This window comes from Orcinus orca, chromosome 1 (assembly GCF_937001465.1).
Source record: "Orcinus orca chromosome 1, mOrcOrc1.1, whole genome shotgun sequence".
Taxonomy (NCBI): Eukaryota; Metazoa; Chordata; class Mammalia; order Artiodactyla; family Delphinidae; genus Orcinus; species Orcinus orca.
The window spans coordinates 170852717-170877939 of record NC_064559.1 but is presented as its reverse complement, the minus strand read 5'-3'; the positions used below and the strand labels follow the sequence as shown (position 1 = coordinate 170877939).

The window sequence follows — 25223 nt, the reverse complement described above, 5'->3', positions numbered from 1 at the left end:
TAGGTATTGGAATACCAGGCCAGCAGTTATTTATAGCAATTTAGTGCCAATCACTTGACGTTTCAGTGTTAAGTTTAATATAAATGCAAGAAACATATACTGAGTGTTTATTGTGTGCCGGGGCTATGCTAGGCACTTGAGACACAAAAATGAGTAAGACATGCTTACTGCCCTCAAGGAGCTCATAGTCTCATAGAGGAAAGTGTATGTAAACAAGTTACCACAAGTACTCTTTCTAAGAGGCAGCTATTAGAAAAATGTGGTTTGAAGAAACTCTGAGGAAAATTTACCATAACAGATAGTAACTGTATTCCACTGTATATTATTTCTATCAAAAATTATTTATTTATAATCTACTACTTGGCTCAAATGAGATCATGTATATGAAATATGCTTTGTAAACTACAAATCACTATATAAATGTCTCTTAATAGATTCACCTACCACTATGTTAAGTAACTATGGGTACCAAAATAGAGTATTGCTGCTCATTCCCTGCCACCTTCATAATATGGCTACTATTCAAAACACACACGCATATAAGCAAAAGTGCTCCAGTGAAAATTTTAAATTCATTTATATTCAAAGACTCCTAAGTGACAACTTAATAAAGGAAAATAAAGGCAAGGTTTGTTTCTCTGTTTCTGCCTCTTACTGAACAACTGTAAAACTTCAAACCAGTCTGAGTACCATTCTGGAAAAAATTAGACTGGATTTTTTAAAATTGGAACTATTTAAGCAACATGGAATACATAAGGACTAGCATGGCACGAGAGAAAGACACTGGCATCAGGGATGGGGGCAGATTGAGAGTTGAATACTGGTTCTGCATTTCACCTTCTCATTTACCAGTTATGGTTTCAGATCAACATATTCATCCTAAACCGCTAGTTAAAATTAATTGAGGTCCAGTTACCTATAATAAAATGCACCCATTTTACATGTGTGCAGTTCAAGGAGTTTTGGCACACACACACACACATACACACACTCTTTTAACTACCACCACCACAATCAAAATTTCAAAAAGTTCTATCACTCCCCCAACTTCCCTTGTGTTATTATTTAGTTGTAAGACTTCTTTATATAACCTGGATAGAGGCCCTTTGTCAAATATGTTTCACAGATATTTTCTCCTAGTCTATGGCTTGCTCCCTCCCTTTTTTTCTAAATGGAGTCTTCTGAAGAGCAGAAGTTGCAAATTGTGATGAAGTCCAATTTATCAGGTTTTCTTTTTTTCCTTTTATGGCGAGGGCTTTTAGTATCCTCTCTAAGAAATTTTTCGTACTCTAAGGTTGTAGAAGATTTTCTCCTGTATTTTCTTCTACCAGTTTTACAGCTGTAGCTTTTGCATTTAGGTCTATGATCCATTTTGAGATAATTTTTGTGTGTGGCATAAGGTAAAGGTTGAAGTTGTCCTTATTGGTATCCAGTTGATTCATCACCATTTGTTAAAAAAAAAAAAAAGACCATTCTCTCTCTCTGTTGCATTACTTTGGTATCTTTGCAAAAAATCAATTTGACAACATGCATATAAATCTATATTTGAACACTCTGTTTTATCCATTGATCTATATGTCTATCTTTGCACAAATACCACACTACCATGAATAATGCATTATATTTTGAAATCAGGCAGCGTAAGTCTTCCAACTTCGTTCTTTTTCAAAATTGTTTTGGGAATTCTAGGTCCCTTACACATCCATATAAATTTTAGAATTAACCTGTCAATTTCTACCCCAAAAGGGCTTACTAATTTTTTATTGGGATTGCAGTGTGAGAAGAACTACCACCTTAAAAATATTGTGTTCCAATCCATGACCATGATCTATTTCTCCATGTTTAAGGACTTTATTTTTTCATCAGTTATTAGTAGTTTTCCAAAACGAAAAGCCAACCCACAGAATGGGAGAAAATACTTGCAAACGAAGCAACCAACAAGAGATTAATTTCCAAAATATACAAACAGCTCATGCAGCTCAATATCAAAAAAACAAACAACCCAATCAAGCAATCCAATGGGTGGAGGATCTAAATAGACATTTCTCCAAAGAAGACATATGGATGTCCAAAAAGCACATGCAAAGATGTTCAACATCACTAATTATTAGAGAAATGCAAATCAAAACTACAACGAGGTTATCACCTCACATTGGTCAGAATGGCCACCATCAAACAATCTACAACAATAAATGCTGGAGAGGGTATGGAGAAAAGGGAACCCTCCTACACTGTTGGTAGGAATGTAAATCGGTATGGTCACTATGGAGAATTGTACAGAGGATCCTTAAAAAGCTAAAAATAGAGCTCCCATATGATCCTGCAATCCCACTCCTAGGCATATATCCAGAGAAAACCATAATTCAAAATTGAAACATGCACCCCAATGTTCATTGCAGCACTATTTACAATAGCCAGGATGCGGAAGCAACCTAACTGTCCATCGACAGAGGAATGGATAAAGATGTGGTACATATATACAACTCAGCCATAAAAAAGAATGAAATAATGCCATTTGCAGCAACATGGATGGACCTAGAGATTGTCATATTGAGTGAAGTAAGCCAGACAGAGAAAGACAAATATCATATGCTATCATTTATATGTGGAATCTAAAAAAAAATGATACAAATGAACTTATTTACAGAACAGAAATAGAGGCAGATGTAGAAAACAAACTTACAGTTACCAACGGGGAAAAGAAGGGGGGAGAGATAAACTGGGAAATGGGGATTGACATATACACACTACTACATATAAAATAGATAACTAATAAGGACCTACTGTATAGCACAGGTAACTCTTCTCAATACTCTGTAATGACCTATATGGGAAAATAATCTAAAAAAAGAGTAGATATATGTATATGTATACCTGTTGCACTTTGCTGTACAGCAGAAACTAACACAACATTGGAAATCAACTATATTCCAATAAAAATTTTAAAAATAAAATAAAATCACTTTCCGTAAAAAAAAAAAAAGTAGTTTTCAGTGTACAGATCTTACACATATTTTGTTAGATTTATCCTTAAATATATCATGTTTTTGGATGGAATCATGAATGGTACAATTTTTAAACATTCCATTTTCAAATGTTCTTTGGTGCTATATAGTAACCCCCCCCTTTTTTTTCTGTATGACAATCTTGTAACCTGTGACCTTGGTAACTTCACTTGTCACTTCTAGGAGCTTTTTGTTGATTACATTGGATATCCAAAGAAACAAACTACTAAACATTTTTTATAAAAATAAAAGTAACTTATGTAAATTACAAAAATTATAAAATATGTAATTTAATTTTGTTTTGGTCAGAGAGAATACTCTTCATTTCAATCCTCCAAAATTTACTGAGACTTTATGGTCCAGGCTATGGTCTATCTTGGGGAATGTACCATATGCACTTGAAAAGAATGTGTATTCTGCCATTGTTGAATGAAGTGTCTATAAACTTCAAATAGGTCAAGTTGGTTAAGAGTGTTGCTCACATCTATATACTTATCTGTCATTTTCCTGTAAATTGCTGAGACAGGAATGTGAAACCTCTATAATTGTGGATCTGTTTATTCTTTTGGTCCTGTCAGGTTTACTTCACACATTTTGAAACTGTTATTAGGTATATACACATTTAAGATCGTTATGTCTTCTTGACGAGCTATCCTAAAATTCTTTTCTTTATAATTTTATTTATTTATTTATTTATTTATTATTTTTGGCTGCGTTGGGTCTTCATTGCTGCGCATGGGCTTTCTCTAGTCGTAGCGAGCCGGGGCTACTCTTCCTTGTGGTGCATGGGCTTCTCATCGCGGTGGCTTCTCTTGTTGTGGTGCATGGGCTCTAGGTGCGCGGGCTTCAGGAGTTGCAGCATGTGGACTCAGTAGTTGTGGCTTGCGGGCTCTAGAGCACAGGCTCAGTAGTTGTGGCACAAGGGCTTAGTTGCTTCGCGGCATGTGGGATCTTCCTGGACCAGGGCTTAAACCCATGTCCGCTGCATTGGCAGGTGGATTCTTAACCACTGAGCCACCAGGGAAGCCCCTGTCCTAAATTTAATTGTCATGGAATGTTTCTCTTTAGTCCTGGTAATATTCCTCGTTCTGTATTTTGTCTGATGTTAATATAGTTGTTAACAGCTTTCTTACATTTAGTGTTTGCCTGGTAAATTTTTCCCACTCATTATTCTAACTTACCATTGTCATTATATTTAAAGTATATTTCTTATAGGCAGCATATAGTTGAGTCCTGCTGTTTAAAATTCATTTCGATAGTCTCTGCCCTTTAATGTGTAGACCATTTATATTTACTGTAATTATCAAAATGGTTGGATTTAAACTTACCACCTTGCTATTTGTTTTGTACATATTTCACCTTTTCATTGCTCCTTTTTTCTTTTTTCCATGCCTGATTTTTGAATATTTTTTTAGTATTCTATTACATCTCTTTTAATGGCTTATTATCTATACATTTTTGCTTTTTTTTTTTTTTTTTTTTTTTTTTTGCGGTACGCAGGCCTCTCACAGCTGTGGCCTCTCCCGCCACGGAGCACAGGCTCCAGACGCGCAGGCCCAGCGGCCACTGCCCACGGGCCCAGCTGCTCCGCAGCACGTGGGACCCCCCCCCCCCGGACCGGGGCACGAACCCGCGTCCCCCGCATCAGCAGGTGGACTCCCAACCACTGCGCCACCAGGGAAGCCCGCATGTCTTTTTTTTTTAGTAATTTCTCTAAGGTTTACAGTTTGCATTTTTAATATAATAGACTACCTTAAATTAATATTATACCATTTCATGTATAGGATAAGAACCCTACAACAGTAAAACTCCATTTTGTCTTTTGTGCTATTGTCATGTATTTTACTTCTATATATGTTCAAAACTCCAGATTACTTGTTATTTTATGTTTAAACAGCTATCTTGTAAAGAAAGTAAAAACATAAGGAAAAATGCCTTTTATATTTAACCACATTTTTACCATAACTAGCACTCTTCATTCTTCTGTATAGAGCCAAGTTTATTCTGATATCATTTTCCCTTTGCCTAAAGAACTTCAATACTTCTTGTAGTGCATATTTGCTGGGCCCAAATTCTCTGTTTTTGTTTGTCTGAAAAAGTCTTTATTTTTCCTTCAATCTTGAAAGATTATTTTCACCTGATATAGAAGTCTAAGTTGTCATTTTTAAAAACCTTTCAGTAGTTTTAAAATGTCATTCCACTGTTTTTTGGCTTACATTATTTCTGATGAGAAATATGAAGAGTTTATATTACTTCCCTTGTGTAATGTATATTTTTTTACTCTCTCTGCTTTGAAATTTTTCTTTTTATCACTTGTTTTCAGCAATTATGATACTCCTTAGTGTGGAATTTTTCTTTGTGCTTCCCCTTCATGGCATTCATTGAGCTTCCTGGATCTATAAGTTTTATAGTTTTCATTATATATGGACAAATTGCAGAAATTATTTTTTCAGTTTTTTTGGTCTTTGACCTCCTTCCCCCCATCCTTTCTCTCCTTCTAAGACTCCAACTGCATGTTAGACTGCTTGATTTTGTACCAGAGGTCACTGATATTTTGTTAATTTGTTCCTTTTTTTCCCTCTGTGCTTCAGTTTTGATAGTTTCTATTGCTATATCTTCAAGCTCACCTTTCTTTTTTTTTTGAAGTTTCTAATCTGCTGTTAAGCTCATCAGTAAAATTATCATTTCAGATATTATATTGTTTATCTATCTTCTTTTATACATTCTATTCTCTCCTCATTAAGTTCATGTTTTCCTTTAAATTCTTGAGTCTATTCATAACATAATAGATGAAGTCCTTATCTGTCAATTTCATTATTTATGTAACTCCTACGTCTATTTCTTTAGACTGATTTCTCTCCTGGTTAGGGGTTAGATTTCCCTGCTTGTTTGTATATATAAAGTAACTTTTACCTGGATGCTGGACTCTGTTCTTAGAGGCGGTTACCTATTAATCAGCTTATTCCTTTTGAAAGTTGTTTTTAAGCTTGTGGAAGGGCAGTCCTAGAGTAGTCTTCACTCTAAGTCTTGTTTATCCACTCCACTAAGGTGTGACTCTCCTGTGGGTATCTCCTGAATGCTCCATGTATTCACTGAGGTGTCTCTACTATGGCTTGTGGGAACTCAAACTATTCCCAGTTCTGTGTGAGCTCTGAGAATTGCTTGCCTTACAGCTCCCAGTTAATTGTTCTTTTTCCTGGCAGTAGTTCTTTGCCCAATCTCCTGGAATTTCACTCTATGAATGCACAGATTGGTATTCAGCTAAAGACCAGGAGAACCCTATATAGACTTCTGGAGCTTTTTCTCTGCTAGTACTCTGCCTTGCAAAGTCTAGCTGCCTTGACCTCCCTAAACTCTACTCCCTGTCTCTTCAAACACAATAAAATCACCAGATTCTGTTTTGGTTTCCTCTCCCTGTCCTGGGACCCAGAAACTGCCTCCAGGCAGGGCTCATTTGCTTCCTTCTTCACAGTCCTGAACTATCTGTTGTCTAATATCTGAAAACAGTTGTTTCACATATTTTATCCAGTCTTCTAGTTGTTTACAGAGGGAAGAAAATTCCCATAGCAGTTACCCCTTCATGGGCAGAAGCAGTAGTCTTCATGTTTCGGATTTTAATAAACTGAAATCAAGATTAACATCATCAGATCTTAATGCCTGCAAATTTCCTGTTGAGGGCTCACTTTCACGTGTTCTCCCTTATATTTACCGAGTAAATATGTCCCTTGACTGCTTCATCCACCCTCTCGAACTTCTCATTCTCACTGTTCAGGGTATAGCCCATTTCAAAACTTTCCATTCCTTTTAAACTTAAACTTTCTTCTACTGCATTCAAAGCTGTTCTTTCTGTCTGTTTAGTCTTTGCCTGTGTTATTTGTAAAAGACTCTATATGTTGACAAGGGCAGTGAACCCTCTGAAGCTACTGAGTCTCACCACCGTTAGAAGCAACATTATCCATGACCTTGCCAAATAAAGAAAAAGCCAATGAAAATGTCCAAAGATTGCCTGAATCTGTCTGACCTAGGACAGGCTAAGAAAGTAATTTAAATAGCATAAGATGACCCTGAAGCTACTCAAAGAATGCTTCTGATTCTGCACGCGTAGGTGATATAAAGAAGGTGCTTACACAAGGGAAAAGGAGCCAATGTTTGTTGAATGCCTACTAAATGCCAGATATTACACCAGGGGTTAGCGAATTTTTTCTGTTAAGGGCCAAAGAGTAGATATTTTAGGCTTTGGGGGCCATGTGGTTTTGTTGCAACTAAACATCCCTGCCATTATAGTTATAGTGTAAAAGCAGCTGTATACAATACATAAGCAAATGGTGTGACTGTTCTCCAATAAAACATTATTTACAACCGTCTTGGTGCTGAATTTTTGGATCTGACTCTAAAAGTAAAAATAAACATGTGGGACTATATCAAACTAAAAAGCTTCTGCATAACAAAGGAAACCATCAACAAAATGAAAAGGCAACCTACTGAATGAGAGAAAATATCTGCAAATCATATATCCTATAAGGACTTAACATCAAAAATATAGTAAGAACTCAAACAACTCAACAGCAAAAAAACAATCTGACTAAAAAATGGGCAGAGGATCCAAATAGACATTTTTCTAAAGAAGACCTACAGATGGCCAACAGGCACATGAAAAGCTGTTCAACATCATTAATCATCAGGGAAATGCAATTCAAAACCACAATGAGATATCACCTTAGATCCTGTTACAATGGAGATTATCAAAAAGGCAAGAAATAACAAGTGTTGGTAAGGATGTGGAGAGAAAAGGGAACCCTTGTGCACTGTTGATGGGGATGTACATTGGTACAGCCACTACAGAAAACAGTATGGAGGTTCTGCAAAAAATTAAAAACAGAACTACCATATGATCCAGCTATTCCACTTCTGGGTATTTATCCAAAGAAAACAAAAACAGTATTCAAAAAAGACATAAGCACCCCTACATTCATTGCGGCATTATTTACAATAGCCAAAATATGGAAACAACCTAACTGCCCAAAGATGGATGCCTGGATAAAGAAGATGTGTGTGTGTGTGTGTGTGTGTGTGTGTGTGTGTGTGTCTAATACTACTAAGCCATAAAAAAGAAGGAAATCTTGCCATTTGTGACAATAGGAATGGACCTTAAGGGTAACACGCTAAGTGAAATAAATCAGATAGAGAAAGACAAATACTGTATGATTTCAGTTATATGTGGAATCTAAAAAAACAAGTGAACAAGCAAAACAAAATGCATAGTTACAGAGAACAGAGTGGTGGTTACCTGAGGGAAAGGAGTTTGGAGGGTGGGTGAAATGGATGAAGGGGGTCAATTGTATGATAATGGATGGTAACTAGACTTATTGTGGTGATCACTTTGCAGTGTATACAAATATCAAATCATTATGTTGTACACCTGAACTAATATAATGTTATATACCATTTTTACCTGTATTAAAAAATCTTTACAGGACTTCCCTGATGGTCCAAAGGTTAAGAATCTGCCTTCCAATGCAGGGGATGTGAGTTCAAGCTCTGCTCGGGGAACTAAGATCCCACATGCCATGGGGCAACTAAGCCTGCACACTCTAGAGCCCGCGCACCACAACTAGAGAGCCTGCACACCACAACTACTGAGCCCGCGCACTCTGGAGTCCAAGCGCCACAACTAGAGAGTCTGGGTGCTGCATCTACTGAGCCTGTGCACCACAACTAGAGAGAAGCCCACACGCTGCAATGAAGAGCCTGCGTACTGCAACTAAAGACCCGATGTGGCCAAATAAATAAAAAAATATATTTTAAAAAATATTTACAAAAACAGATGGAGAGTAGGGTTTGGGATGAATTGCCAAACCCTGCACTATGTTATGTGCTTTACATATTAGGTAAAACCATGTGGAAATGCTAATATTCAACCATTTTATCCTTTAAAAATAGAAATTTCATATGGTTCAAACTATTATGTTAATTCATTTAATCTTCAAAATAGACTTTCAAGGGTATTAACATCATCTTCATTTTGCAGATGAGGAAAATGAAATTCATATGATAAGTAACTTATCCAAATGACAGCAATACTGGGATTTGATGAACTTGGATTGTCTGCTTGCTTGTTTCTCACACACACACAATTAAACATATGCTGATAAAATTCGCTCAGTGTAGTGGCTCCCCCACTCCTAAATTTGTTATTCTACTTACCAATAAAGAAATATCAAGTTTTGATAATTTTTATTAGAAATAAAATAAACCTGATTCTCAAACAAGTCACTCTCTTCTTTATCAAGTCACTATAATCATACCAATTTATCATTTAGTTGTTTATTGTCATAGATGTCAACTTAATGGAGCTCTGAACAGCTCAGATGAGTGAATGTATAAAACACTATGTTTAAAAAAAAAACAAACTACAGTTGATCCTGCAGAGCATACAAAAATGAGGAAGAGACTTCTTACTCCCAATTTTTAGAATTTACAAAAGGGAGGAACACAAGTACACAAATTAAAATATAATTAGGTTTGTGTAATTTGTTTAACTTAAGGGACATTTGGTTCCTTTCTCTGGGAAGCCATTTTTTCTCCACCCCATCTGTTAGAGAAATTGGTTGTTTCCTCTTCTATGATCCCACTGCATTTACATGAACTTCAATTGCCACTGTTTATATATCTGTCTCACACTATACTTTGCAAAGGAATAGGACCCCATGCTTGCAACTTTAAGGGCCAGTGTGGTTACTGGCCTATAAGAGTTGTTACACAAATGTCAAGTGAATGAATAGACGGATGAAAGAAACAGTAATAGCCAAAGGTCAGCCATATATTAGACATTAGTCTAGTACAGACTACCTCAATCTTCAAAATAAATGTAGGAGTAACTATATTTGTAACTACTGACTCTTAGTTTTCACAAAACTCTGTGAGTATTATTTGTGTTTTATGGTTACAGAGACTGAGACCCAAAGGGTTTAATCAAGTTATTTGTGGTTAGTCAGGTAAGTAATGGAGCCAGGTGAGAGGAATAAGGAAGGAAAGAACAAAAATAAGGAAAAATAAAAATAATTTAAATAGAAAAACAAATAGAAACTAATTTCTAAGATGGTTGAAGAAGGTGGCATGGGAAGAGGGATATAGGCAAAGTTTCTTAAGGAAAGGTCTTGAAGAAAGGAGATAATTGCTATAGGTATTCTAGGTAGAAGGAACAGTATGATTAAATAACAGAGTGGAGCATGAAGTATGTCTGAAGAACAGCAAAAGGAATATTTAGCTAAAGTGGAGATACATGTGGTATCATAATCATTTATTCAAGAAATATTTATTGAGCAATTACTCCAGGTCTGTATGGGAAAATAAACCTAGAAGGGAAGTTTCAGACTAAAGAATGAAGGTTTTAAATGACAGCATAAAAATCTGTACAGACATAAGCATGTATTGGGTTGCCATTGAAGATAAGTAAGGCTGAATGTGACTTGTTCTGCACTTCAGAAATATTAACCTTTCAGCAATGGATGGAATGACTATAGTAGAGGTTATGAGTTTACTTAGTAGGTAGGTAACTATAGCTTGGTAGGTATGTGGTAACAGGGAGAGTCCGTACTGGGACAGCAGCTCCTATAAAGTGGAGGGTGGGGATTTAGTATCAGGGGAATGTTTATAATTTGACACCTGCCAAACACAAATCATCAGGGAGAAGTTACAGGAGAAAATGGTCTCCATCAGAAGGATCAAAGTAGATGACATTTCCTCATTCATGAATTCTTTTTAATTAAAAAACAAAGGAATAAGTCATGTGTATGATTTTTTATTTTTATTTCATAGAAAAGCCACTGTATAATGATTCTGTTTATAAATGATCTCATTTTCAATGTGAAAATATTTAATATTTAGTAAGTAGCTTTGTGACTCCTAACACATGTCTAAAGACCTTTGGTCCTAAAATTCCTAATTTCTCAAATTCTGAATGAAGATTCCTTAGCCAATGATGGAACCACAGAAGACCATTAGTAATCTCAAAAGAAAAAAGTGGGTGGGGCACAACAAAAAAGTATTAAAAACTGAAGGATTTTTCTTCCATTGTATAAGTATTATTAAAACCTGGAGTTTTAAAAGCTACATATATTCAAATTGTCTGCATTATAATAAGGTGCCTTGACATAACTCACAGTGTTAAAATTATTTCCACTCTCTGGAAACCAAGAGTGTCCTTGTTAAAGTGTAAAAAGATTTCGTCTGCTCGCAACTACTCGTTCTCACAGCTGAACTGTCACAGCATGAAAACATTCCCCCACTGGTGAAGCTTTAGATACCTATTTCCCTGGTGAAAGAGTGCAAAAGGAACTGAAAGAGTTACTGACAATTCATACAGTATCCCATATCCCATTAGAGTACAACTACAAGCAAAGAAAATATTTTAACTCTGAAGACAGATGGGGCAACAATGTTTTAAATGATTGTTAACTTCACTGAGTAGTACTGAAAATGTCAAGATTGTAGTCTATCAGGTCTGAAGGAGACTCAAGATTATACCAGAATCTACTTATAAGAAGTCTATTTCTTTGTCCTGTTTGCTAAGTCAAAGGTTAATGAGAAGTACATTGAAGAAAACACCTTCTGTGTTACTGCAAAGTTATTTCTCATGCAACATAAAAACGTAAATGAAAAAGTATTTTAATCTAGTTCTTCACTAACTTCCTTTAAAAAACAGCTTTATTTATGTATAATTTACATGCCATAAAATTTACTCTTTTTTGTGTGTATTCAATTCAATGATTTTTAGCAAATTTACAGAGTTGTGCAACCATCACCACAATCTAATTTTAGAACATTTCCACCATCCCAAACTATTAACTTTTTTTTTTGCTTGCTCTTCTTATTTTTTTAACATCTTTATTGGAATATAATTGCTTTACAATGTTGTGTTAGTTTCTGCTGTATAACAAAGTGTATCAGCTGTATGTATACCTATATCCCCATATCCCCTCCCTCTTGTGTCTCCCTCTCACCCTCCCTATCCCACCCCTCTAGGTGGTCACAGAGCACTGAGCTGACCTCCCTGTGCTATGTGGTTGCTTCCCACTAGTTATCTGTTTTACATTTGGTAGTGTATATATGTCCATGCCACTCTCTCACTTCTTCCCAGCTTACCCTTCACCTTCCCCATGTCCTCAGGTACATTCTCTACATCTGCATCTTTATTCCTATCCTGCCCCTAGGTTCTTCAGAACCTTTTTTTAAAAATTAGATTGCATATATATGTGTTAGCATACGGTATTTGTTTTTCTCTTTCTGACTTACTTCACTCTGTATGACAGACTCTAGGTCCAGCCACCTCATTACAAATAGCTCAATTCGTTTCTTTTCATGGCTGAGTAATATTCCATTGTATATATGTGCCACATCTTCTTTATCCATTCATCCGATGATGGACACTTAGGTTGTTTCCATCTCCTGGCTATTGTAAATAGAGCTGCAATGAACATTTTGGTACATGACTCTTTTTGAATTATGGTTTTCTCAGGGTATATGCCCAGTAGTGGGATTGCTGGGTCAAATGGTAGTTCTATTTTTAGTCTTTCAAGGAACCTCCATACTGTTCTCCACAGTGGCTGTATCAAGTTACATTCCACCAACAGTGCAAGAGTGTTCCCTTTTCTCCACACCCTCTCCAGCATTCACTGCTTGCAGATTTTTTGATGATGGCAATTCTGACCTGTGTGAGGTGACACCTCATTGTAGTTTTGATTTGCATTTCTCTAATGATTAGTGATGTTGAGCATCCTTTCATGTGTCTGTTGGCAATCTGTACATCCTCTTTGGAGAAATGTCTATTTAGGTCTTCTGCCCAATTTTGGATTAGGTTGTTTGTTTTTTTGATATTGAGCTGCATGAGCTGCTTGTATATTTTGGAGATTAATCCTTCATCAGTTGCTTCGTTTGCAAATATTTTCTTCCATTCTGAGGGCTGTCTTTTCGTCTTGTTTATGGTTTCCTTTGCTGTGCAAAAGCTTTTAAGTTTCATTAGGTCCCATTTGTTTATTTTTGTTTTTATTTCCATTTCTCTAGGAGGTGGGTCAAAAAGGATTTTGCTATGATTTATGTCAGAGTGTTCTGCCTATGTTTTCCTCTAAGAGTTTTATAGTTTCTGGCCTTACATTTAGGCCTTTAATCCAACTTGAGTTTATTTTTGTGTATGGTGTTAGGGAATGTTCTAATTTCATTCTTTTACATGTAGTTGTCCAGTTTTCCCAGCACCACTTATAGTAACTTCTTGATCTAAGATATTTCTATCAATTCATGGAAGCCACTGGTATCTAAAGCTACTATATATTCAAAGCCACACAAATTTCTGCAACTGAGCAGGAAAAGCACAAACTAACCTCACTTTTAATGACCTTTATAACCAATCCTCTATGCTGGCACTGGGAAGAAAATGTTCAGGTGCTTTCTCTGAAAGTTAAACCATCCTAAATATTCAGTTATGGCACATAGTCTTGGAAAGAAATTAATTATATTTTTGTTGGTAACACATTTCAGGCTGTTTACACAGCTGACATTTCTCAGCTGTACCCAATTCATACCCTAAGCTGTGAGGACGATCTTATTTTGTAGCAGATGCCTCCACTTGAGTGATTTAAATAAGTATAAAAACACCATCATTGCCTGCAACAATATAGATTACAAGCACCAGCTTTATGAGTTTTTATAGTCCTAATGAAAGAAAGGTTTCATGACATTTCTTTGGCTAGAAACTCCTTAAAAGACTACAGTTATAAGCAATTTTTGCCAAAACTCAAGCACTGGAGTTAGTGGATCTGCTATGGCACCGATTAAAAGCAGCTTGGCCCTAAACATCTTTGTTGTATCAATCATGAAGCTCAAGGCAACATCCTGCCAATGTGGCAACATATGCTCTGGGGAGGTATAGGCAGGCATCACTTGACAGGTTCTGGGACAAGGTGGAAATATGAAAAATGAGGCAATAAGAATCAAGCTTCTTAATGGAGATTCCCTCTTGTGTCTGCTATGACTTATAGTACCAGGTAGCATCACAGACTTCCATATGGTAAGTTTTAGATGCTTTCCATATTTTCCCATAGTAATGAAATTGCATAGAACTCTTTGGTAAAAAATTAAATAAAGATCATTAAAATGTGAGATCATTAAAATGTGAGACAGTGCCAACTCAAGTCAATGCTTTAACAACTAAAATGTATAAGGTACTATGTTACAGAAGAATTTATTGTATTTCACTGATTTTGCCTATCACTCTTGGAACTTGCTTCTGATAAGCCTATTTCAGCCTGGTTTCTACAGGTGTGGAGCCCAAGAGCAGCTGGCATTTCCAACCCTATTAAGACCCACATCTCTGGACCTTATTACCTTAAACCAGACAATTATTTTTGCTTCAAACTTTTTATTATAGAAATTTTCAAACATACATAAAACTTGAGAGAACAGTACAAAAAAATCAAATATACACATTACCCACCTTCAACAATGATCAACAGACAGCTAATTTGGATTTATCTATATCCCCACTCGCTCCCCCAACCCCAGAGGTTATTTTGAAGCAAATCTCAGGTACCATTTCATTTACATAAACCAGTCAATTCCTGCCTGTGATCTCTTTCTGAGTTATGTTAATATTAATTATAATACTGACTCTCATTTACTGAGTGTATACTATGAGGCAAATACTGTATATATATATATATATTATCGCTAATCCTCATTACAGTTCTTCAGATCAGTGAGGTAACTGAAACTCAGAGAATTTAAGTGACATGCTCAATCTTAATTATTTTCTTCTATTAAAGTTATTATTTATTGTAGCAGGTTATTAGACAATGCTAAGAACATTTCTGGTTTCCTCACGTCTTCTCAGGTAAACAGAAAGCTATCATTTATGTATGTTACTCTCTTAATTTTATAAAAATAAATGTATCACATTTTCTATCAGTCTAATGGGGAAAAAACAAACTAAAAACAACAACCACATCATTACTACTTAGCCATGGACAACCAACCAATAACTCTAATGATATACTATAATGTCAATATTAAAATCAGTTGTTTATAAATAAATGTAACTGCCTATACACAAATAATTTTTTTCTGAAGGGTTCACTTAAAAAACAAATTTTGCTATCTTCTGATTATTTTTAAAGTTTCATAATCCATAAAACATTTTTCAAAGGCACAGTGTTTAGATTGTGGAATAATTAGACTCAAGTGACATCTACATAAACAGATTGTTCAAAAATGTTTCTGTCTTCCACAAAGAATTCCTTTAGATTAAAGTATATGATGGTAGTGCTGAGAGAGGAGTAGTAATTATTATCCAGATAGAAATGTAATATTTACTAGAAAATAAGAAAAAGGTAATTAAACTCTTGGCCATAATCATTACTTGGGTATTTATTGTTAGAAGATGTTTACAAAGTCTTAACATCTTTTTAGCCCTATTTACTTTAAAAATAAGACTTACTTCAAAATTATTGAAACATTCTAATTTTTTACTTTAAAAGAAAAATGGGTATCTGATTAGAACAACCAAGATTATGATAAAAGTAGCCAAAATGGCCTCCTCAGATGATAAAATTTACTCTCTTGGAAAATAATAATCGCTGGAAACAGGACAGAGATAGGAAACATTTCAATATTTACAACAGGAAAATTATTATGAGTAGATGTAATAATAGTTAAAACTTACAGACTAGGTCTTTTCTTCCAGTTTTTTATGGTAGTGAAAATTATGAGTGTGTTTAAGAATAGAGTGCTATTAATATTAACTATAAAAAGTAACTTTTTAAAGTACAGGTCTAATTACGGGAGATGCAGTTTTAAAATTAAATAAAATGATTAGGTTGATTTTGAAGTACCTGTAATTTAGGGAAAAAATTTTTGTGTTTGGGACATTTCATTAGTAATATCTGAATATCTGTATTTTTTTAATCAAGGAAAAATTTAAGTCAAATTAAGCAGCATCAAGTTCCTGATATTGATGTTGTAACATTACCAAGAGAATGCTGATATACTTGGCTTATGACACCAGTTCTGCAAGTGAACTCAAATTATTACAATTCGTCTTATCCTCAACATTATTTGATTTATAAAATTCTTCCAATGGATTCAAAGCATTTGATTCTGCTTAATATCACTGCCAATTAGACTGAAAGTGGCAAAAGAGAGAGGAGGATATAAAACTGCCAACTCAACTGTCACTTACGGAGTCATCTGTGGCAGAAGTTGGCCAGCCCTCCCATAACTGATGGCGAACAGGGATACTCGTAAGGTCATACACATTTCTCTTTACCTATAAAAAGAAAAAGAACAATTAAAATAGGGTTTCCACATGACTTATGTTAGTTGCCAGTCAATTTATGTGATACACTGTGTTTCCTCTGTTTTCGAGATTCAAAACAAGAATCTGAAACTAGAAAAACACAAATCATAAAAATTTTATTAAAAAATCTAAACCAAATTTAAACCAAGCTTAGATGAAATAATAGTTCAAGAAACAACCCCCCACCCCACCCCGCTGATTATTTTTATGTTCCTGGATGGCTTCAAGTTTCTTTTCAGTCAAGAAACTTCAGGTACACAGTTCATGTAGGACAGACTACATGACCTAATTTATAATTATACATTTTTATAATCTATTTAATTTTAACAATGACTCAAGATATGCAATGGTTCAAATAAAAGATACGTTTCTAGTTTCTAAGTGGGACAGAAAAGGATGTTAGTTTTTTTTCCAAGGGGGTGGAAGGAAAAACCTGAAGCTTCCTTCATTGTTTTATGTACGTTTCAAAGATATAACTTATTAATAAAGCAGCAAAGGGTTATTTCTTTGAAATCATTCCAAATTAGAAACTATTTCAATAGAATATTTATTAGCTGAGAGCCATCCATTAATATGCTATTTAGGCCCTTCCCCAAAAGAAAATATAGTAATGATAGTTTTTATTTTAAATACTGGTAAAGTTAAAAAACTGTTTCTCTCAAAAGTAACATTATACCTTTTAACTTTATTTGTTTGTTTGTTTATTTTTGGCCACACCCACGCGGCTGGTGGGATCTTAGTTCCCCAACCAGGGATCGAGCCTGCGCCCACAGCAATGAAAGTGCAGAGTCTTAACCACTGGACTGCCAGGGAATTCCCAATACCTTTTAACTTGAAAAGGAGAAGAGGTAAGTAATTTTTCAGAATAAAGTGTTGGAAGGTTAAACTCTTTTACCCAGTAATTATCATATCTTTCTTTAGACTTTTTTTCTAAATAGATTACAAAAATTCTCTTTCATTCCATATTTACAAATAAAATAAATTATCAAATCGTAAGAATGAAGAGATCATCCACCTTAGCTAACTCTTCAGGCTAGTTTTGGGGCTACCCTGCTGTAACAATGAAGCTAATTTTGAAATGCTGCACATAATAAGTTCTATAATGACTTCAATGTGGAAAACAAGCAGCATTCATTCATGTTTTTAAAATGCAGAAGTCTGAAATATCATGTTGTCCAATTACAGCATTTTGTATCACATTACTGTTTACTATACATAAACACATCTAAGTTACCCTTCCAGTGAAAGAGAGAAATATATTCACTGGGGAAAGAAAGAAACAAAACAAAACCCAGAACTTAATCTATTTTTATCTCTAATGTACACCTGTGAAAAAAGACTTGGTAAATGAGAACTGAGGCGCTTGGGGGCATGGCTTGATCCCCACTCAATTCAAACACACAGCTTTTTTTTCACAGATTCTTAGCAATGGCCAGTCTACCATGCAGTATTTTGTTTATGGTCAGTCACATCAAGTTTGGAAATTTTCATTAGTCATTATCAACCCAACAATTTAACCAAATGCAATCTAACCTCTTACCACTTCCACTAGCTAGGACTATTCTGTCACGCTTAAACATTGGTGCTCTAGGGGGAAAGGTGTTCCATACACACAAAATATTATTATTATTATTATTGTTTATTAATAAAAAAGTGAGAGGACAGAAGGAGTATGAGGAAATTTGAGGCCTCAAGGCAAAAAATTCCTTCCTTAAAGTTAGTTTTAATTATGTTGTCTAGATAAGCCAAGGGTCAGCAGCTATTTTGAAGGTAGAGGGGAAGGCAGGACAAATATTTACATCTGTTGGAAAGGTGGCAAGGCTACCCTTGCATTGGAGAATATACACAAATACTATGAGTTGAGTATATAAACAAATAACTCTGGAGTGAGATTCTTTAAATTCCACCTTAATTCCAAAACACAACAACACGGTATTATGAAATAAACAGTATTTTTCTTCTTTCATTAACTCATCTGTAACTGCGCTGAATGAATAACATTCCTTTGCTATTCTAAGCCTGAAAAGCATGTTCTGGCTATAGTGTTATGTTGGTATAAAGCACAACGCCAGACTGATGTGCTGAACAAAAGTGATCAAAGTTAGAGTAATGTTAGCCATTGCACAAGTATTTGGCTTCATTGTTCTCCCCAGAATGACATCTGTTAAGCAACTTGTCATAGAATAAACTGGTTAATGCAGAAAGAACTTGGCTGAGAGGGTACAACGTAAACCATATTTGGCTAATGTTTGATTGTTCCGATGGAAAAGCTAAATTCACAGCGTTTCTGAAAGTAAGCCAAAAGAACCTCGTGTTAAACCATAATCACTAAACAACAACATAAGTGAAAACAAATTAGTTTTTCAAAAATAATTCCATGTTTATCAGTGCTGAAACCACAGGCAGATTTTACCATTATATGGAAGAAAGACAAGTGATAAGACAGCAAAAGTACATAATGAATAATGGTCTTATTAACAGAGATTAAAAAATTCTACTGTCTTTATTGATGGTCTTATTTAATTAAAATTTTAAGTGACAATTCTGTAGGGAAGAAAAAAAATCAGAAATGTACACAAAGCAAAAGTAAAAATGATTCTTTTAAAAAATTAGTATTCTAGGAAAGCTGAATGACAAAATATAGCTAAGTATAAAATGATGCAGATGAATTTATGGTCATCATGAATCAAATGAAGGACACAGTTTTCTCAGAGAGAGAAGGATGGAGGAACAGAGGAGGGAGAGAAGAAGGACTAAAGGGAAGGGGAGAAAAGGGGGGCCAGGCGAGGGGGAAGGTTGAGAGACTGAGTGATCTGAGAGATTTAAGAGCACTTGAGAGAGGCAGAAAGAACACACATACAGGCTAGGATGCTGTAGCTGGCATGCCCAGCTGCAATTACTGTGCTACTTCTGATGGAGTTTCATCTTTAGAGATTTGTGTTAAATTCCAGTTAAGGACAAGTGGCACTTCACAGGGTAACATTTCCTAAGGGCCTTTTTGTCTTACATACTTTCTTTGATCAGCATTGGCTCAAGATTATGCTGAATCTTCATAATCTTTTCAATTCTTGTTATGCATTAAGCTCTAAATCTATGAGATTTTAGGCTGCTAAACTATGCAAATGTTTCAATTAGTTCTGAAAAAATTTAATAAATGCTTTGATTACCAGCTGAACATTAAAATTATGTTACAAACTATACTGTATTTGGATTAAGTGTTCTGGATTGACAATAGATTTTCCAGAGCTTATTTTCCAGATTTTCTAAAAGGACAGTTTCACTTCTCCCCCATTGCTTCATATAAGACAGTTTTTTGTGACTAAGAAAAAAATATTTGAATCAGATTACCTTGAAATAGTACAGAATTAATGCAGTATTGATTTATTTCCTTATATTTGTTTTCGTTGTTAATAAAACAATGTAAGCAATGATCTCCACTTCAAACTTCTTATTTCCTCATTGTGGAAATTTCAATGATAAACACAGCACTGGGAAAAAGATCATTTTTTTATGACCTGCTCGAAATAAAATTATATAAGACATTCATCTCCCACAAAATTTTGAGTTCCATAAATTTTCAAACAGTTTTATATTTCAGTTAAATTTTATCAGAATTTCTTAGAAAAAAAATTCTTAGGAAGTTACTCTGCTAAAGGCCGAATTTTGAGGCTCAGATTAGCCTTAAATGAGCTGTCTGTAGCTATTCAAACTGAAAAATATAAAACTTGGTAGATAACTTTGTCAGCTATATTTTATAGCTAAATGTTGTGAGCTAAACGTTGGTCACACTATTGAAAAACATTTTAGGGAATTTTAAATTTCATTCAGGTATTATCCAAGTGAAAGCAGATTCTGATTATAGAAAAGCCACAAAGTTTGAGGTATTGTGGCATAATGAGAGGCAGAGAACTAGATTTCTAGTCCTAATTCTGCTGTTACTGTGGTGCAAGTTGGTGGAACCTGAGACCTAGTTTATTCAATATTCGAAAAGAATAAAACAAGATCACTACTGATTTTCAAAGCTCTAAAATTCTATGATTTTTTGAAAATATTGGAGTTAATCCCAGATACAGGAAAATAAGAGCTAAATATATTTAAGATAAACAAGTAAAGAGGGAAAGTTTAAAACCGTAAGACTAGAAAATGAAAGAAAAATAGTAAAGACTAATACAACATATCAAAAAGGAAAATTGCCAATAATTTCAGTTAAGAAATACAGATATAATAAACATTTTAAGTGAATTTTTTTTCTTGGATAAAGAAAAGTCTTAGTTTTTGCTTTTAATTACACTGAAAAGTCTAGATTTTTGTTTTTAAAGAAAAGACTAAATAATACTCTTCTCCCAGGAGATCTCATTTAAAAATAAAACCTGTCATACTGGTTTTCCAAATAACTATTTCATCAACCAAACAGGCTATGGTTTTGCCAGAATACTACAGGCTAAGTGATACAGTTGTAAAGTTCTATTAATTTATTTCAACATCTTTAAAATTTTGAAATCTGGCCTATGACTTTTCACATATCAAATACTTTAATATGGCAAAAAATAGAAACCAAATATTTAATTGCTTAGAACAGTTATCAATTTGTTAGCACTCTAGTTTCTAGATTTTCTGAATTAAGAATACTATGACAGATTACAACCCTTACGAAAAAGCACCCTGAAACTACATATATGTATCTCATTCTCTTATCAGTCTTAGAAGAAAGAGGCCTTTGGTCATATTAGAACCCGAGCTTATCCAAATTTTAGAGTATCAAAATTTGAACTCCAAGTAATTCACACCATCAAATGATGCTCCAGTTAAGAGTTTGCTAAATAATAACTGCACTGAATAAATAAGTATTTGTGTGTGTGTGTGCGTTTTAAACAAGACATACAGACTAGGCTTAGTTCCAGTTTCTTAGCAATCACTGGTGCTCTGAAAGGCTTATAATAGTTAAGAAACCAATCACTTCTGATACAGACTGGGTTTTGAACACATACTTCATATCTAAGGACTTTTCTTTTTCTTCTTTTTTACATATTGTATACTCGTTGCAATTGCACATGGATTTGTTTTACTATGATGCAAGTTAAAACCCTCCTAAAAATCCTTCTTGAACAAAAACACTTGAAACCGGATGGTGCAAGGGGAATGAGAAGGTGGCATCAGTAATCAAATGTTAATTAGCAAGCTTTTTTTTCCCCCTTCCCTCAGGGCTGGCCTGTGTTGGAGAATTCAAATCAGAAATCAATGCTTCAAGTGTTTAACTATTACTTCTTCTCATTAACCATTTAAGAGACTCAGCAATTCTCTCCTCATAAAAACAGTAACTCGAGACATTTCTTTTTCTCAAATACCATCTTTCCAGAAAACAATGAGGATGTTGTTTGAAGAAAACTGTAAAATTGAAGTTGCTTTCAACCAGGCTTTAGGCTGCGTTCTGTTCTATTAAAACATTTTTTGGCTCTAACTGAATTCTTCATTCCAACAACTGTAACTAAGTTTTGCTTTGTACCATACTTTAAAAACTTATTTCACCTCTTACTTGTCTGCAAAGAAATCTGACAACCGGCATCTTAAGAGATTACTGGGAATGATGACAATAAAGCTAAGCAAATACGGAAACTAGTTTGAATGCATATAGTTAGAAATGGATTTTAGCCATCCTGAAAAACTACCAAGGAAAAGATTTAACACTTTCATTAGAAACATGGTTATATTCAGAATTTCCTATCCTAAAAGTTTGGTGTGGGTGAAAATGATATAAAAATTGCAATGTTAGATCATAAAGTAACTGAACTAATGGCCATAAATTTATTAAAATTAATTCATATCTTTAGTTAAAGGTTAAGCCTGGATTTTAAAAGAGAACTCTTAAAGAGTGAAGAAAACGTTTATAAATGAGCAAGGTTGAGTATGTTTCACAAATGGGAACAATTATTTTTCTGCATCTGTGGTTCTCAAAGTGTGGTACCTGGACAAGCAGTATTAGTATCACCTGGAAACTATTAGAAATGAAAATTCAGGGGACCTGTCCCAGGCCTAGTGCACTGGAAACGCTGGGACCCCACAATATGTGTTCTAACAAGCTCTCTAGGTAATTCTTACCAAGCCAAAGTTTAAGAAGCATTGTGTGAGTTATAGGCTCTCCTAGATAGCCATGTCTTTCTAACTTACTGATTCAAAAGTTCTTTGAACTCTTGCCTAAGGTAGCTAGTCCTTTTGAGAATGAACATGATTAATAATGATTTGTTAGGGAAATTCTAGAAGTGCTGTAATTTTTTCAATGATAAAGTGATTATTTTTAGTCTAAGAAAGTAATGAAAGATAGCACTACTTCACTACAGACTCCATAGCACTGAAATAATTGATAAATAATAATCTTCATCATTGAAAATCTGTGTTAATCTTCAGTTTTTCTGCCTTAAGTTTAAGTGTGATTGCTTTCTGGCTATAATATATATTTGGTATTAGAGTAAAACTGCAAATCCACAATAAATGATCTATTGTCACACTAAATAAACTTGGAAGACACCTGTACCTATCAGCTGAATTGAGGAAATGTCCCTAAAGACCAGAGAACTGTTTGAAGCAAAGGAAAGACTAAACAGTTTTTGGTTTGTTTTTTTGGTCTCTCTCATAGACTACCTGAAACAAGACCCAAAGGAAAAACAGTGGGAGGTTAACCTCATATCAATCAGTCAAGACCTTATCCTAGAAGGCAATATTTCCTCTCTATACTTTATGGAAACAGTGTAAGAGCAAAGTTTTTCCAACAATGGCCTAATAGATACCATAGAAGCGAATGTTTTTTATTGTCCACAATGAATCAAACATCAGTCACTCAGTCACTCATTAAATGCTCTTAAAACTTCCCCTTTTAGAATCAGGTAAATTAATTTATAAGTCCTTCCACAAAGTAAAACACTAATTAAGTCAAAAGTCGATCCTAGGGACTTCCCTGGTTGGTACAGTGGTTAGGACTCTGTGCTCCCAATGCAGGGGGCCTGGGTTCAATCCCTGGTCAGGGAACCAGATCCTACAGGCATGTCACAACTAAGAGTTTGCATGCCACAACTAAGGAGCCCATGAGCCACAACTAAGAAGCCCATGTGCCGCAACTAAGGAGCCCGCCTGCCGCAACTAAGACCCGGAGCAACCAAATAAATAAATAAATATTTTTTTAAAAAGTAAAAAAAGTAAATCCTAGAAATAACTGGAACAATTATAAGAACATTTTTAAGGAGTTTTACTTTAACCTTAAACCATTTTATAAAGTTCAATTTTATGTACAACTTTAAAAATTGGTCACATAAACCAAGAAATACTTGTATACCAGAAGTACTTTGATTTTTAAGTCTGAATTTTAGTAGACAAACCATTTGTTATTATGTCAGAAGCGGTATACAAGTTAATCTTAAGGACAGAATAGTACATGTAAGCCAAATATTTAGCTACAAAGATATTCACTGCAGTCTTATCTCTCTCTCTCTCTCTCTCTCTCTCTCTCTCTCACACACACACACACACACACACAGACACACACACACACAATTGGCACAAATTTAATATCCAGTAATAGGCTAAATCCAGTCTGCTGTCTGTTTCTGTAAATGAAGTTGTATTGGAACACCACTACCTCCATTTGTTTACATACTGTCTGTGGATGCTTTTGTACTACCATGAGGGCACACCTGAGTAGATGCAACAGAGATCACATGCCCTGCAATACCTAAAATATTTATTATCTAGCCCTTTGCAGAAAAAGTTTGCTGACTCCAATGGAGAAGTATATTTAATAATGTAAAAAGTTGTTAAATATTAAAGAAAAACCAAGTTACAAAATTATGCCCATTTCTGTTTATTGTTATACATATATGTATATGTACATATGTATGTACACTAAATATATGCACAGAAAAAAAGATATAGAACAAATGTTAAAATTTGTTCCCTCTGCATCATGGGATTATGACTATTATTTTCTGTGTATCTATCTTTTCTAAGTGTCTATTACTTCTGCGGTAAGAAAATTTTCTTAAAAATTTTATTTTCATTCAAAGTAAAGATATGTACATGGAGTCAGAACAACCTGGTGTTCACTTCAGCTGTGCCACTAACTATCTGAGTGACCCTGAGTAGAGGAAAGGGAAAGGAAAGAGAAAGGCAACTGAACATTGAGCATCTTCTATAGACCAGGAACTAGGTTTTATGTTAACATATCCTCACAATAAACTTTTACATGTACTATTATCTTCGTTTTACAAATAAGGAAACTGAGGCTCAGAGACAATAAATAATTTGCCTAAGGTTACTCCACTTAGTAAATGGTGAGATTTGGATTTAATTGAGTTCTACAAGACTCTAAAGTCTAGATTCTTTTATGACTATGACATATCTTCTCTGAGCCTGAATTTCCTCTTCTATAAAATAAACGGTTATTATCTTTAAAATTTTTTTTCACCTGACACTTTTATAATTGTAACGGGTAAGAATTTTCCATAAGACTCATTACCCTTACTCTGAACGGTGAGCATTAACTGGTAACAAGTAAGAGTACGAGTGACCAATTATGGGTGAACACTCTGTCAAGAGAGTAACTGAGCCTCTTCATACCTGTTGTGCTGTAACAGGCAATGAAGAGCAGTTACAGGCTGTCAGTTTTGTACTTTAAGTGCTGTTAGAGGAAGGACAACTGCAAGAATAAATAGCAACTTGTTATTGTTTCAATGACTGAATGCTGCCTTCACAGTAAGAGGGTTCCTGGTGTCACACACAGCTGGGAAAGAAATAGCAAGATAAAAAATTTTCAAGTAAAATAAATCAAGGTAAAAGGAGAAGAACAGTTAAAACAGTAAATAAACTTTATCGTGTGCGGGTTAGCA

At 34.8% G+C, this 25223-nt stretch overlaps 1 protein-coding gene across 3 annotated transcripts in view; it reads right to left on the bottom strand.

Annotated features, from left to right (window-relative positions):
• The window catches only part of FAF1 (Fas associated factor 1), a 490154-nt gene that overhangs the window by 166676 nt on the left and 298255 nt on the right, over positions 1–25223 (bottom strand). For all 3 annotated transcript variants that reach the window (XM_049700116.1, XM_033435552.2, XM_012534460.3), the window contains one exon: positions 16234–16320. In XM_049700116.1, coding sequence (XP_049556073.1) covers positions 16234–16320 — 87 coding nt within the window. The remainder of the gene's footprint in view (positions 1–16233; positions 16321–25223) is intronic.